The 14,389-nt window shown below is 37.0% G+C and overlaps 2 protein-coding genes across 4 annotated transcripts in view; one reads left to right on the top strand and one right to left on the bottom strand.

The window, feature by feature from the left end:
- Positions 1–1,619, bottom strand: part of TMEM266 (transmembrane protein 266) — an 85,784-nt gene extending 84,165 nt beyond the window's left edge. Inside the window, exon 1 of the mRNA XM_088063366.1 lies at positions 1,585–1,619. The gene's annotated coding sequence lies outside the window, so the exon portion shown is untranslated. The remainder of the gene's footprint in view (positions 1–1,584) is intronic.
- Positions 1–14,389, top strand: part of NRG4 (neuregulin 4) — a 54,766-nt gene that overhangs the window by 24,323 nt on the left and 16,054 nt on the right. For 2 of the 3 annotated variants that reach the window (XM_088063368.1, XM_005521399.3), the window contains exons 2-5: positions 146–288; positions 3,866–4,039; positions 5,019–5,073; positions 9,066–9,159. In XM_088063368.1, the coding sequence (XP_087919494.1) occupies positions 5,064–5,073; positions 9,066–9,159 (104 nt within the window). In that variant the 5' untranslated portion in view covers positions 146–288; positions 3,866–4,039; positions 5,019–5,063. The remainder of the gene's footprint in view (positions 1–145; positions 289–3,865; positions 4,040–5,018; positions 5,074–9,065; positions 9,160–14,389) is intronic. The other variant, XM_088063369.1, reaches the window with a different exon arrangement.

Here is a 14,389-nt window from a genome sequence, read left to right as displayed (position 1 = left end):
CCGGGAGCCGAGCGGCGCCCCCGGCCCCGCCCCCGCCGGGCAGCGCCGCCACTGCCGCGACCCCCGCGCCGGGCCCGCGACCCCCGCCCGCTGCGGCGGAGCGGCGCAGAGCGCTGCGCTCACCCCGCTCCGTTCCCTTCCCTAGAGGCCCGCGTTACATAACGGCGCCGGAGCGAGCAGCTGCAGGATTACACCGAGCGGATTAGAGATTACGTTGATTCAGCAGATTGTCCTGTGCATGTTTGAGAAAGATTACACCGGCAGAGTTAAGAATACCCGTTTGCTGTGGTAAGCCGTGGTTTAAGTGGAACAAATTAACTCAATACAAAATTAAATGCACAAATGAGAAAAAGGAAAAAAAAAAAAAGAAAAAAAAGAAAAAAGAAGAAGTAAAATGCCCCAAGGTTAAGAACGTGCTTTAAATGAACAAAATAATCTCCCCTATGCTTTGGAACAGCTGCTGTTAGCAGCGACCAGCTAATCGTGCTGGATGAATGTTAAAAAAATCAAAATCATTGTTAGGAAGACTAGTTATACTTGATTCCTGATGACTGACACATGAAATAAATATCTAAATTCTCACTACATACATTTTTAGTAACTCAAGATTATTTAAGTGGCACTGGTCTATTTTATTATGTCACCGTGTGCTAAACTGTCCCCTTTGTATGTTAGCCTGTATTATGGATGTTTAGAGTTCCGATTACTGGATCTCAGATTATTGACATTTGAGAGCTAACATTATGAGGAACACTACGTCTACCACTGAGGCATGAATAAAAATTAACCATGCAGAGACAAACTCAAAATCACATTCATTTCAGTTGATTTCTTACAAGAGTTAGGGATGAAACCTGGAAGGAAAAGTGCCCCAGAAGAAATCAGTAAGCACACAGAATGATAGAAGAATGGTGGGGTTCGTTTCCCAAGATTGATAGTGATTTTTTAATGCAAAGTCTTGTAATATTTAATAATTCCCCTCACATAAGCACACACAAGCTTGAGACTGGAATCTCTATCTCAAAATTACAAATTTGTAGTATGACTACAGCAGTTACATTGGATAGAAGCCTCAACTTTGTAACTTTGCCAACATCTGTAGGAATATCTCATACAATAGAGCTGGGGTTTCAGATGGAAATTTGCAGTTTGTTGCAAACTGCCTAGGAAATTTTGGCAATGGAAAGTTTTCCCTGAAATTCACTGTAATGCCTCAAATTTCAATTTCAACACCATGACAAGAATTTTACCTCATTTTAGTATATAATTAATCCTAGACATACTCTATTGGATAAAAATAAAAATGCAAACCTAAATTTTTACTGAAAGGATTTCTAAGAGGACTCAGTCATTTAGTGCCATTCCTGAAAACTGCAAGGGAAAGAACTTTGAAGAACTGTTTTCAAAAAAATTACCCTGTCAACCAAAGCACATTGAGATTAGTGAGCTACTTGTCATCTGCCTTAGCTTCCTGTCTTTTGTCAGAATTTCCTGGTATTGTGGTTGTCCCATCCTAATAGAAACTTCCAGTGTGTAAATTTGAGTAAAATATTGTTCTTATACAGATTTGTTATAAGATCATACCTGGAATTCTACCTTGTAGAGGTCTTCATTTGTTTCAGGCAGTTTGATGGATTTTTTTCTGATGCTCAATGATTATCTGTGCTCAGGTCAGTTATGAGCTTCAGACACTGAAGGTATGAGAAGTTACACCTAGGTGAGAAAAAACAGACTCCTTTTAGCAAGACTTCAGGACAGCTCCTGGTTCTTGGAGAAAGTACAAGGTGTAGACTACTGACTGCTTGACAGATATCAAGGACATCTCAGAAGGAAATCTATATTTAATCAGCATACCAAGCAATTTTTAAATTTTTTTTCCCTTCATTGTTTTCATGACACAAATATTTGAGCTCAATATTGGGACAGAATGAGATTTTACCTTTTTTGATTTTTAGAAAGAATACATAATGCAGTAAAATCCCATTCTCAAAGAGAGCTATAAGGTGCAACTTAATCTAAATGTACAAACAATATATATTTGAAATAGCCACATGACTGAAACAATCTTCTTTAATTTGGGGGAGAGTTTGTATAGAGATTAATTTTAAGAATGTTTGAATAGCAAAGATCCATAAACCAAAACCCAAATCATTATTCAGTGCTTGCTTTTCATCTGCCTGTGCTCATCAAGACTTACAGGTACCATGGATGCTTAGGCCAGCTAGCCAATGAAAGTACACAAAACCAAGAGGCAATACAGATTCTGATTTAAATATATGGGGAGTAAAGGACACAGGTTCATTTAAAGACAAATCTAATGAGTTCAAGACTTGTTCCAGTATATCTCAGTATACACAGGAGACCTAACTTTAATGTATAATCATTTCAAACAGTGCATTACTATTATTAATATCAGTTTAGATGACAAAGATGAGGGAAAAAAGGTAGAACTGATAAGATTTTTCAACAAGCTGGCACAGAGCAAAACAGGCTATATTTTAAATTTTAGATTAAAATACTCTTAACTGGATATGGAAAGTAACCTTTCACAAACTCTCAAAATACATAGAGTGCACACATGGGCGTGAGTTAGAATCACGTTTAGCAACAATTTCTGCTGTAGTACTTCCTTTTCTTTCATATATCATCTTATTCTCTAATGAGATAGAGAATCCAGTTCATTCTTTTTGGAACATTGATACATACTTGAACTCCTGTTCAGAGTGCAACACCTCAGAGAAAAACATCTAAATACGTGATTACCTAATGATGTACTTTTCAGTCTTAAAAATAAAAAAGTCAAAACTGTGGAGCTGTCAGCAACACCTCTTAAAAACCATCTTTAGACCTATATTATACTGCTTATTATCAGAACTTAAAAAATAAAGTTATGTTTTCACATTGGTGAGGAACTATTTTCATTCCCTCCCTTTGCCACCCTTTATTTCCTTGAATACACAGGCAACAAAGTTAGAAAATAAATAATTAGTAGTCCCACAGCCTTTCTCAAGCTGTCTTGCTCTTTGCACTCATCTTATAAACAAATTTTCGTACATGGAACAATTAGTCCTAGTCCCAAGAGCTGCTGAGTTGCATAGGACATCCATTTAACACACTGGTGCAGTAGAAAACTGTCAGCTTCCCCTAAGGGATTTTATGCCAGATCATTTGATTTAAGCATCCTCTGAAAAAGTTTAACTTACACCAGGAGCAGCACCAGAGATACCATGGTACATACTGGCAGTAAGGTGAAGAAAGGAGATGTGAGATCTCCTTTTGGCAGTAGAAAAAGTCAAGCTTTTGTCAATTCAAGGATTCATATCCTAATTAAAACTAGTACAGGAGCTAGTCTGAAATTTAGGTTGATATATCCTGCTTACATTTTATGAGAGCTATTGGATATTATACAGTTTTTTTGAGCTTTCTGTGAAAAGAGAAACTAAATGAACAAAGACTATTTGCTCCAATAAAACACAAATTTAAATCAGATTTTTGATGCCAGTGTAAAATATATGTGTGATACAATTTATAGGTACCACATTATCTGAGTATTTTGAATTTAGAAGTAAACTCTAGAACTGGTAACCCTAGAAAAATATGCAAGTGATCCTGTGAACAGGATGGGGTGTTACCCTATTCTGTACTTGGCCCCTGTACACGTTAGTCTTTGTTGTAACCTCACCCATACTGCTCTATATGAAAATTTCAAACCTTTTTAACAGCACATACAGAATCCAGATCTTGACTGCTAGAAAAATGAATCTCCAGGATGACTTATTTATTTTAAAAACAGGATTTTATTCTGAAGTGACCCCTGTTTATTTGTGCTACATACTATGTTAATTGTTCTTGGTTCTGTACACAGAGCAAAGCGTAGCTGTGAGGCAACTCAAGAGGACACCTTTGGGTGGGGACCTTGCTGTTACAGCCCAGTATCACAGGGAAGTGCCATTTCAGATTTTCTTGTATGGACAGGACACTTCAAAAGCTAGAGAAGCCACCTGAGGTCCCATGAAATCCAGAACCATCTACTTATAAAGTAAGTACAAATGCATTACACCTTTTGAAATGGGCCTCTACAGAAAGTCAGCTTTTTCTTAGTTAAAGCTGCAGTATGGGCAACTATTTCTCATAAAGCTGGTAATTTATTTTATTTGATCATTTAATGGAAAAAAAAAATCTTTCTTTCAATATAGGACAGTTTGCTTAAATATTTACTTTGCATATACTCTGAAGAAAGAAAGAGCAAACAAGAAAATGTTCTATCATGTTAGACTTGTTCAGTAACCTATTTGGTACAGTAAACCTTGACTATACATAACAAGAAAACAGAATACAGCAAGAATATAGATGGTTATAGAGTTGGCATGTCTACAGAATAACTTTCTTTTAGCAATGTCAAGTGAACATTGGTTTCTGTCCAGGCAGAGGGTTTCTATTGTAGATTTTAAAAATCATTGTATAAGTTCTAATAAATTCACAGCTTATATTACTAACTTCACCTAACATCCAGACATGAGGAACATTCAAGTGAAACACATATTTGCTCTGAGACAAGACAAATTGGAATGTTCTCATTTGTGGAATGGAAGACTACTACCACCAAGATCTTACCTGACTAATTAGTAGTCTGAGGAATGGTTACATTTTGAAAGACCACTGACTTTCAAGGTGCAAGTGTCAATTTAATTAGCTAGCCAGGATCAATAAGACTGCATAAATGCATCAAGTATTACAATTCTGAATAAGCATGGCAGTTTTTAAAAAGTATTCATTGTTTAAACATGCTTTAGTCTGAATTTAGTTTTACTCTGCCTTCAGGGATTCACTGAACAGCAGACTTGAATGTTTGCCATTAGCTGTGAATTAATGGAACTTATATATAACAGTACATTACTGTCAGAATGCAACAGATGTCTTAGCAGAAACACTGAAAGTTGCATTCCAATAGCTATTTCTTCAGGGGAAAAGACACCAGGTTTAAAAATTGCATGCTTACTTTACATGTTTATCTTTAGGTGCTGTTGCCTCTGACTAAGAACAAAAATTGTTGTTGGAATAATATGCGAACAGGTAATTTCTTCCAAGTTTTTACTTGGACACATACATCTATATAATTAGAATTCACTAAAATTGCATTGATTTTGATAGCTGCCACTGGAATTGTCACAACTTCTTTGCAGAGATGCTATCCCTCACTAATTTACCAGCCAGTGGTACAAATTCTGAAAGGAGTTGTTTGCTTTGATCAATCCTAATATTTCAGTTTGTGATTGATTAGCAGGCAGTCCAAAGTTGCTTACAAACAAGGAAGCGTGCATCGGCCCCCTTTTATCTTCTGTCAACAATTCCCACTCCTCTCTCTTCCTTTTTTTGTGTTAATAGTCTAGTATTTTAGCCTCTGGACTAGGCAATACAGCTGAGCCAACATGTGGCTTATCAATGCCAACAAGTGACTTGGCTCTTCGGGGTTAAAGTGGCATTGAGCCTGCATTTGTTTTTTTTTAATAGTCAGGACAGTCAGGTTACAAAAGTTTAAATGCAAACAGACCAGACAGTTTAGGGACACAGCATTGTACCAGCTACTAGGAAGAAAACTCTATCCCAGCTGAAACCAGGACACCTGCATGTCCTCAAAAAGAATAATTAGGAATACGTGTATTTAGAGGCTGCTATTACCTCTGTCAGTTTTAAGTACTCAGTCTAGCATTAGAAAGAACAACCTCATTTTATTCCTCTTCAATTCTTCCACAAAAATCCAACTTTTGCGTCCTACTTCTCTTTAATCTCTCACATAGAAGGGAGTATCAAAATACATACTTATGTGGTTATGTACAACATACATTGATAGAGATCTATTCATTTCAAAGCTAAATCTTTTGTATTTTTTAAATTGCCCATCATCTCTTGACTTGTTAAACTTTTCTGTCTTGATTATGGAGTCTGACTGTAGTGTACATTTGACTTTCAAAGCATACAATTTGCATTTTTAGATTAATATAATGTATTGACTTACCTCATGAAAAATCATGACACATTCACCAATGCTAATGTAATTGTGTTTTGGCTTGTATTGAACCCCTTCTGATTCTCCAGTATACTCTTTTGCATCATTGACTATAGAATTAAAGGGATTAACTGGTGCTTTCACACTTTGCTGTTAGAAATACAGAACTGTACCTTTGAAATTTGCAGCAAGCTACTGCATTTCAATACCACATGTGTGAAGCACAATAATACCTGTTTCGGTATTGTAGAAAATTACAATTTGTTAGTAATATTTTTTCCTAGTGTTAAAGCTTCTTGAATTTTCTTTTATTGTCTTTCATAAGTCTAACATTTACTTTATACTGTGTTACTAAGATAGCTTTAACTAATCAGTAGCAAAGTATTAATACACAAAATAGAATTAATGAAAAGCACAACTGGATGGAGAAAGGGGTGCCTGATCTAGGTGGACATAGAGGTTTCTTCAACTTTCTCATTACTGCTAAAATTAAGATTACCATTTTTCACTTAGTATTGGAAGAAAAGTCTATCTCTAGAAAGAAATAACCTATAGAAAAATTGTCTGTAATTACAATCAAAAAGGTTTCAAAGGCCTCCTAGGCACTTTTTGCTCTCTCTCTCTCTCTCTCTCCACCTCTCTCTCTTTTCTCTAATAGACCTAAGAGAAAGTGCCTGAGGTATTTTGCCAGAACAGAAATGTCTGGTTGGGCTGCAGAGCTGGTCCTTGATACAAAGATCACACCTTAACAGCTTTCACTCTCCCAAATGTTCCAAGGCCTGAATGACTGGAGGCATTTAGCATTCTTCAGTACTCTGCCCCTGTGCCAGTGTGAGACAGGTCTATTTCTGCATATAGATGAAGAAATAAAACCAATAAGGCAGGATTTTAAGGAGGTTAACAAATTCTCATTAATTCTCATAAGAATTTCTTTGAAACCTTTCCATGAGCTGTTCAAAAGGATTTTTCTGCGGGGCCTACCTTCTATCATCTTCCTATTCCATCTGGTAGAATTTCAACAGTTAACTCCCTCAGACACTTAACAGAGTTGAGAGCAGGTCAGAGTTGGGAGTTTTGTTTTATTTCCTTGATTCTTAAGATTGTACAGGTACTCTGATACACTGTTGATATGCTCAGTCCCCTTTCTTCATTCAAGGAAGGCTGTAGCCTTCAATTGAATTACACTCTCACAGGAGGTTACTGTTAGTTTTGAATAGACTAAAATCAATTAAGTTGTAGTTCTTGTTTAAAAACCTCCATGTTTTCTCCTGTTCCCATTTTATTCCTATTGCAATTGTACAGTTACCCATAGAAAATATTTTTTTAAGTCTTTTAATTGTGAACTTGCAGTAAATGAATTGCCAGCAGACAAGCACAGAAAGCTTCAGAGTTAAAATAAATTTCCATTTAATTTCTAGCAAGGTAGGACAGAACACGTATTTCTGAGCAACAAGGTCAAACATGAACAATTTTTCTAGCCCTTCTCCCCTCCTCCAGTTTCCTAATTTATCTGCACACAGGCAAGAAGGTCCAGTTACCATTTGGATGCTGGCAGTGGTATTTGGATTCTGGTAACAGGAACATGAAACAGAATTTCTCTTGGGCCGTGGGGTATAACTGTCTTCATCTTAAAATAATGTAAGGACTTTACTCACACTCCTACATCAATATCCTGTCACAGAAGGGGAAGAATGTAGGAAAAAAGGGGAGAGTGGAACTGTGAAAGCTGGCCTGGAGGACAGCAGGATGCACAATAGTTTTGTTGAACAGAGGTAGAAGTAGCTGAGCATTTCTGCCACTCTTAGAAAAGCCTGGCTTATTTTAGATAAGAAGCTGTAGAAGGTCTCTCTAGGGTAGAATGTCTTATGGCCACACTTCTTACTTTTTTTTCTACAGGAATAAAGGGGAACCCTAACTCTTTTTCTTGGAAGGACAAATAAGAAAACTAAGATCTTGATTCCTCTTAACTCTATGTTATGTATAGAACATGTCTTCTATACCTAAATAGTGACACAGCAGAATTCTTGTTTTCAGAACTTCTGGGAGAAATAACAGCAAGAACACCTAAAGTGTGAGGTAACACATGACTATCACCCCTGTGATGTCAGAAGACTGCTCTATTTTTGTTTTGATTGAGATACTGTGGTTTCATAAGATGGAAAGATGGAAGAAATATGTAAAAAAAAAAAATAGATGTATGTATATGAAATTAGTTACTGATGCATTAAATGTGTCATAAATATATTCAGTCCAACTTCCAAATTTAGACTGCTTTCAGGAAGAGTGAAGTGGTACAGTTAGATATGCTTTTTAAGCACAAAATGGACAAGTGCTGCTACAAGTGCCAACATTAGCGTCCTTTATTTGGGGTGTTATTAGAATGCCTAATTATGTTTAACACATTAAGAATTCATCAAAGAAGCCTACTGAGTTAGGAAAAATCCTTTTTGAGATCTGTGGAAATAAGATTGTAGCCAGCAATCCTGTACATTAGTGAGTGCTTGCAGGCTGTCCCCTGGTTTGGCTATTGAGAATAGGGGTGGGGAAACCTGGTGGTGTCCCAATGCTACAATTGAGCTTTAATGCAGCCCAGTGCAGTCTCAAAATGTCCTGGCCTTTACCTGGGACTATTCTGGGTGTATCTGGAATAATTGACTATTGCAGGAGCTAGTTAAGCTAAAGATAGTTTGGTTTGTCCTGTTCCAGTGGCACAGACTTCACATAGATCATCATGTGAATCACTGTACTCACTATGGTGAGTGGTCATGAAAGGCATAGGAAGTAATGAAGAATTCAAAAGTTTCCCTTACTGCAAGAGAAAGTGTGGTTTATTCATCTAATTTAGGTGTTTCTTGTCTGATACAGTGATAAATTGTTGATCTTTTCTGCATATTGTTACATGAAACTGTTCTGAAAACTCTATGTTGCTGGTCTGGAAGGCAAGACCTATATCTTTTCTGCTCATAGGTTGGTTTTATTTGTGTGGTGGTTTGTTTTTGTGTTTTTTGGGTTTGAAGTCTCTATTTTTCTCAGTGTTTGTTTTGGTCTTATTTTTAAGATCATGAAGAACTCTGTGGCACCAGTTATGGATCTTTTTGTCTAAATGGAGGGATTTGTTATATGATTCCTACTGTATCCAGTCCATTCTGCAGGTCAGTGAAACTAAAGTTTGTGTGTTTAAGTGTTGCACAGTAGCTGTCTAAAGACTGTTTATCCATTTTCCTTCTTTAAGGAATCACTGCTAAAGCATTAGCTAAAAGAAAATACCAATTACCTATCACTTACCTAGCTTATAGAGACATGGCAATATGAGAAAAATAAATGTATATACTTGTTGTATACTTGCTTGGGAGATGGAACAGTATACAGTTACATATGCATTCAGGATTTCTATATTATATATATATAGAGCCACATTTCCTCATTTCAATACAGAAAGAACAAAATACCCTTTGCCTCATGGAATATAGACTGTGGGAAAGGCATTCAGAAAGGCAGAGTACAGTTTTTCTTACAAATTAATTGTATTGCAAAAATTCTTGTAACATAAAATGGCCTGACCTGAACAAAATGCAGAGGCACAAAAAATAATACAGTCTTTTAAGGGGAGAAAGAGGATGTAATTTAAGACTTACTGTGTTCTTCAAATCTTGCTGAAATACTCAAAGAGCAGCTTATAGTGACAGCCAAAGACTACTTGATAAAGAAACATCAAGGCAGCAAATACAGATACTTCTCACACGACTCCATAACAGAACCATTCTTCCTTTTGAAGCCCATGTAGCAAACTGGAAAAGAAACACTTCCTGGTTTTGCATGTGGATACATTTCCTGCATAAATACTGCCCTATCTTTTTATTCTCTGATTTACCAAGATGTAATATGCTAAATAAAACTGTCACTTTTCAGTGTCCTGCATTTCCTAATTCTGAGTTATCATTCATCAAAACAAATTATGGTTGATTAATGGGTTTGCTTAACAAAAAAATAGGCTTTCAGACAAATATTACATATGCTTAAGGCTATTACCTTTATTCTTCCGTGGCAACTTCTGTTCCCTCTTCTGTCATGAGCCATAACTAATGATAACTGAATAAAACATCTTTTCCCAGATGCCTAATTAAAATATTACTTTCTTTTGTTTGGGACAGTTCAATCTAAGTACTTAAAACCAAGCACGCAGACTCATTTAGTTAGGGAGAAAAGAGGCAATTTTATGGTAAACATTCATTGAAAAATATACACAGCATATTACTGTCATCGTTCAGTGTCACAATGAATCAGATCCAGGAGTGAGATTAAAGCTCTGAAGTGCTGTATGATGATTTATTCTATTCGCTAAACCTTGCAAGCTTATGCAATATAAAATGAATACTACACAAAGAAAAAGTAAAATATTTTGAAATACATGTGTTTTTTTTTACCTAGAATTCATATTATTTCCTATTATTGTACATAAATGAAAAATGAATGGTTAAACTAAAGAGCAGCAGTTACACAAATTCAAAGCACCCGCTCAACTACTGCTGGACTGTGTAACAAGGAAGATTTATTCAATGAAATGACTATAAGTATGAAGTAAAAAATACTCAGAAAAATCTATTCTTCAGGAGCACAAACTAGTCAGCATAGGTAATTTCCACTTTAAAAGCTCCAAATGGAGTAATTTTCAATTCAGGTACTGTAGGATTTTATAATCTGCTGAAGCAGAAAAGTAACATCTTAAGAGCAATTTTTTTCTACTCAAGCAATCTTACTGCATTTAAATTATCAACTATTTTTTTCTGTATCTAGTGGTTGATTATGAAGTTAGATGGGTTTAAATAGCAGCATTCTATTTAAGCACATCTTCATTCCAAGCATGTTTCTTAATCAGTCAGAGAAGGCTAATTATAGATGAGAAAGGTTTTGTTTACACACAGATATCTTAGTAATCAGCAGTGATGTGAATAGAAACAACAGAAAAAATGCATCACTATTCAGCAGAATTCAGAAAATATTTGGTGCTTTGGAACTTCATGTCATCATCACACATTTGCAGTTTCTTTGATGAAGGTTTCTGCCAAATCCCACCCAAAGCTCCCCAGTGCTCTCAATGATCATCTCCTACTGAAAGAAAGCTCAAATCACTTTTTAAAATCAAGGGCTGAATGATTGTTAATTAAAAGGAGGAGATGGAGAAAGAGCAGACTAGCAAACTGTAAAAATACCTTAAACCACATTCTCCTTCACATGGTACTCAGTTATACAAATGTGTTGTGCTCAGCAGAGTTAGTCCAGATTACCCTATGCAACATCACTGGAAGTAATTTCACCATGTGACTATGAAAAATGCATCATTCTTTAGAGATATGTGTTTTGTAGCATGCTAAAAATGAAGAGCTGCTGTTTACCTTTGGAATTTCAGTTATTTTCATCATTCAGAAATGGATATATACAAGGCAGAGATTTAATATCAACAGAACATTAGTTGACCCTCATCCATGTGCAACAGTAACAGATTTTAAATACAGCTGATGTGTGTTAAAACATGAGGTTGCCCATCTGCCATCTTCCCTCGCTGCTTTTCCTAACAATGAGTTAATATTCTCAGCAGCAAAAGGCACACCTGTCACCATAAGCCAGATGAGCTTCAAACCCAGGAACACTCAAATGAACTAAATAAACAGGCAGCAGGACAGAGAAGGATGAAAAAGCAGTTGCCTCAGGTGTATCATAAAACACAAGGCTGAAAGCTGTTTGCCTCAGCACCTGATGCACAGCTGTCCCATGATCATTAATTAATGCACTGCAGAATTAAGTGAAGATTTGGGTTTCTTGGGAGAAGCTCTGCTACCCCCATTTTTTTCTTACACTTGGCAGATTTCTGAGAGCATTCTTTTTGTATTTCAAGCAAAATACAGATGGTGTAAGACAACACACACAGAACTCTGCTTCAGAGGGCAGTGCACAGAAATTAACGATGAATGCTCTCATTTTGGGGCATAGATCCTACTCTGTGGAGGGCTAAGTACTGCAAGAGACACAGGCAGACCTTGCAAATCTCCCTGAAATTCTTGTGTATCTTTCAAGGGTATCTCTTCCTTTGCTTCCATCCTAATGGAAGCTCTCCTCCACCTTTCTTATGGTAATCCAGTAAATCCTTGCAAATTCCTTCTGCCACTTTCTGTATACTCCCTCCCACTCCTTGCCTGGCTGTCTGTGATGGGCCCTTCATCCCCCATTTCCAACATCCCCACAAGTCATACACTTGCTGTGCTATCAGCCTTCAGAATACACACCCTGCAAGTTGCCAGGGAAGGGCTTCCCACTCATCTGGGCTTTTCTTCTTTCTCTGCCTCCAAAAATACACTTTAATGTACCTCAGGGTCTTCTGGAAACAAGCTGTCCAATTAGTATTTTTCAATTCTGCTTTTGGCTTGAAAGGTAGTAACAAAAGTTAGAATACACATCAAAAGTATAGTTAAAAAGGGTCCATAATTAAGATTTCTTTTTAATGGGACATAAAATATAAAACCACTATCTTATGTGCTTGAAAACTATTAGCAATCTGAATTAATATAACTGCCAGATACGGAAAACTTGCCACACAAACACGTAGCTAAGGGAAAGGAGAACAAGCCATGCTTTTAGGGAAGAATAACCCATTCTTTCAACTTCCTTCCAGCAGGAGCATTTTCATTTATTTTCTGTGTATAGAGGGCAACAGTTTTGAAACTTGTCTAAATGCAAAACTTTTTAAAAAGCTGCTTGGGTGTCCAATTAACTTTGCCATTGCTTATTCACTTTGGCTCTAAATTATTTTTCATACTTACTAGATGTTCTTAGACTGTATGGGTTAGGACAACTTTAAGAAGTCTGTTACAGACTGAAAATTATGTTGATTTTGAAGTTATCAGCCATGTAATCTGAATTGCATTGATGAGCAGATAATTTCTCATATTTTTCTGCTCAGAGCTCTGTTTTTACATGCAAGTAGGTTTTATGCCAAGAAGTATTCAATATTTTCCTGACTAAAGGAAGACTAAATGAAAACTAAAGTCAACATCCAGATAGTATAATGCAAAGCAGTGAGAATCTGTGTGCATACTTGACTCACATTCTACTTCCTACTTTTACAGTCTGTCAGATACCTCCTTATGATGCCCACCCTAGACTGGCAAAGAAAGAAACTTTACCTTCTTACTAAATCCCAGTGCCATAGGATCATTTGCACTGTCCAACAAACAGCATCTGAAAGGAGACAGCAGAAATGCCCGTGTTACTGCAAGGCCGTTATGTTTTTAGTTACTAATCAGATTGTAAAAGATTAATGTAATTGCAGACCTGCTGGTCATCTCCTGACATCTTATCCAATGCAGCCTATTTTCTTCCACCTTGCCTTGATGCTGATGTGATTACCCTGTGCTGAAAGATTCCATGGATTCGTTCCATATGCTGGTGTTTTGTCTGGAGCTCCTATAGGACATTAGTATACAACAGTTAAGGCTGGCTCATCTCATCTGACAAGAGGTGTGGGTGTGTGTGCAGCCATCTAGGAGAGAGAAATCTGGATGCCAGCTGAAAATGGGAGGTTTTAGTCATGGATTTTCTTCAAACATTGAAGGCTGCTGTCTTTCAACTCTGAATTAGAAATTCTGTTTTCTTAGAGGAGGAAAGACCTTTTTTCATTTTAAAAATCAACTCTGGAATGCTGCATAATAGGGCCATTTAAAGGCAGCACCGGACATGTGCAGCATCAGCAGGTTAACAGCATGGAGGTGATGTGCAACAGCAACACCTGGCCAATGAACACAAACTCAGTGAGTGCAACTCCTCCTTACCACAGCCTGCACCTGGCTTTTGCCCCAGCTAACTCAAGTGCAGGTGCACCAGTGCCTGCCAAGTCAACAACTGCTCTTGTGCTCTACTTTTAGGCATCCATTATAAACAAGATAAACTGAGTTGCTGCTGGCTTTTAAGGCTGTGTATAGTAAGATTGGCTGCCTGTAGGAGACGCTATACAGACACTGTTAATAGAGACTGTGTTTCTGTCTTGCTTGCAGTCACTGCATAGGTAACTCCACTGAAATGATTGGAGCAACAGGATAAGCAGATCTTCTGAGAGAATTCCACTGCTAATTATTGAAGTCCGCTTAGTTTCTTTCTCACCTATTTTAGGAAAGGACTTGCAGAAGAAACCTTGCTGGGTTGTCTTAAAGCATCCATTGCTTCTGTCTTTAACATAGGCCTTTACCTATTTGTATATCATGAAAGGTGACTTCATAAAAGCTTGTTCAAACAAATACTTGAACATCTGGATTTTCAGAAATGCCCTAACTGTAGCACAGATTGGTCACATTAGCTACAATTTTATTATTTAAATGTAACCCAGAGATACCT

The sequence above is a fragment of the Pseudopodoces humilis genome, chromosome 16 (genome assembly GCF_049639895.1).
Source record: "Pseudopodoces humilis isolate 2021_Gansu_Grassland_sample_001 chromosome 16, ASM4963989v1, whole genome shotgun sequence".
Lineage (NCBI taxonomy): Eukaryota > Metazoa > Chordata > Aves > Passeriformes > Paridae > Pseudopodoces > Pseudopodoces humilis.
Note: the sequence above shows the minus strand (reverse complement) of the source record. Positions and strands in the feature narration are given on the sequence as shown.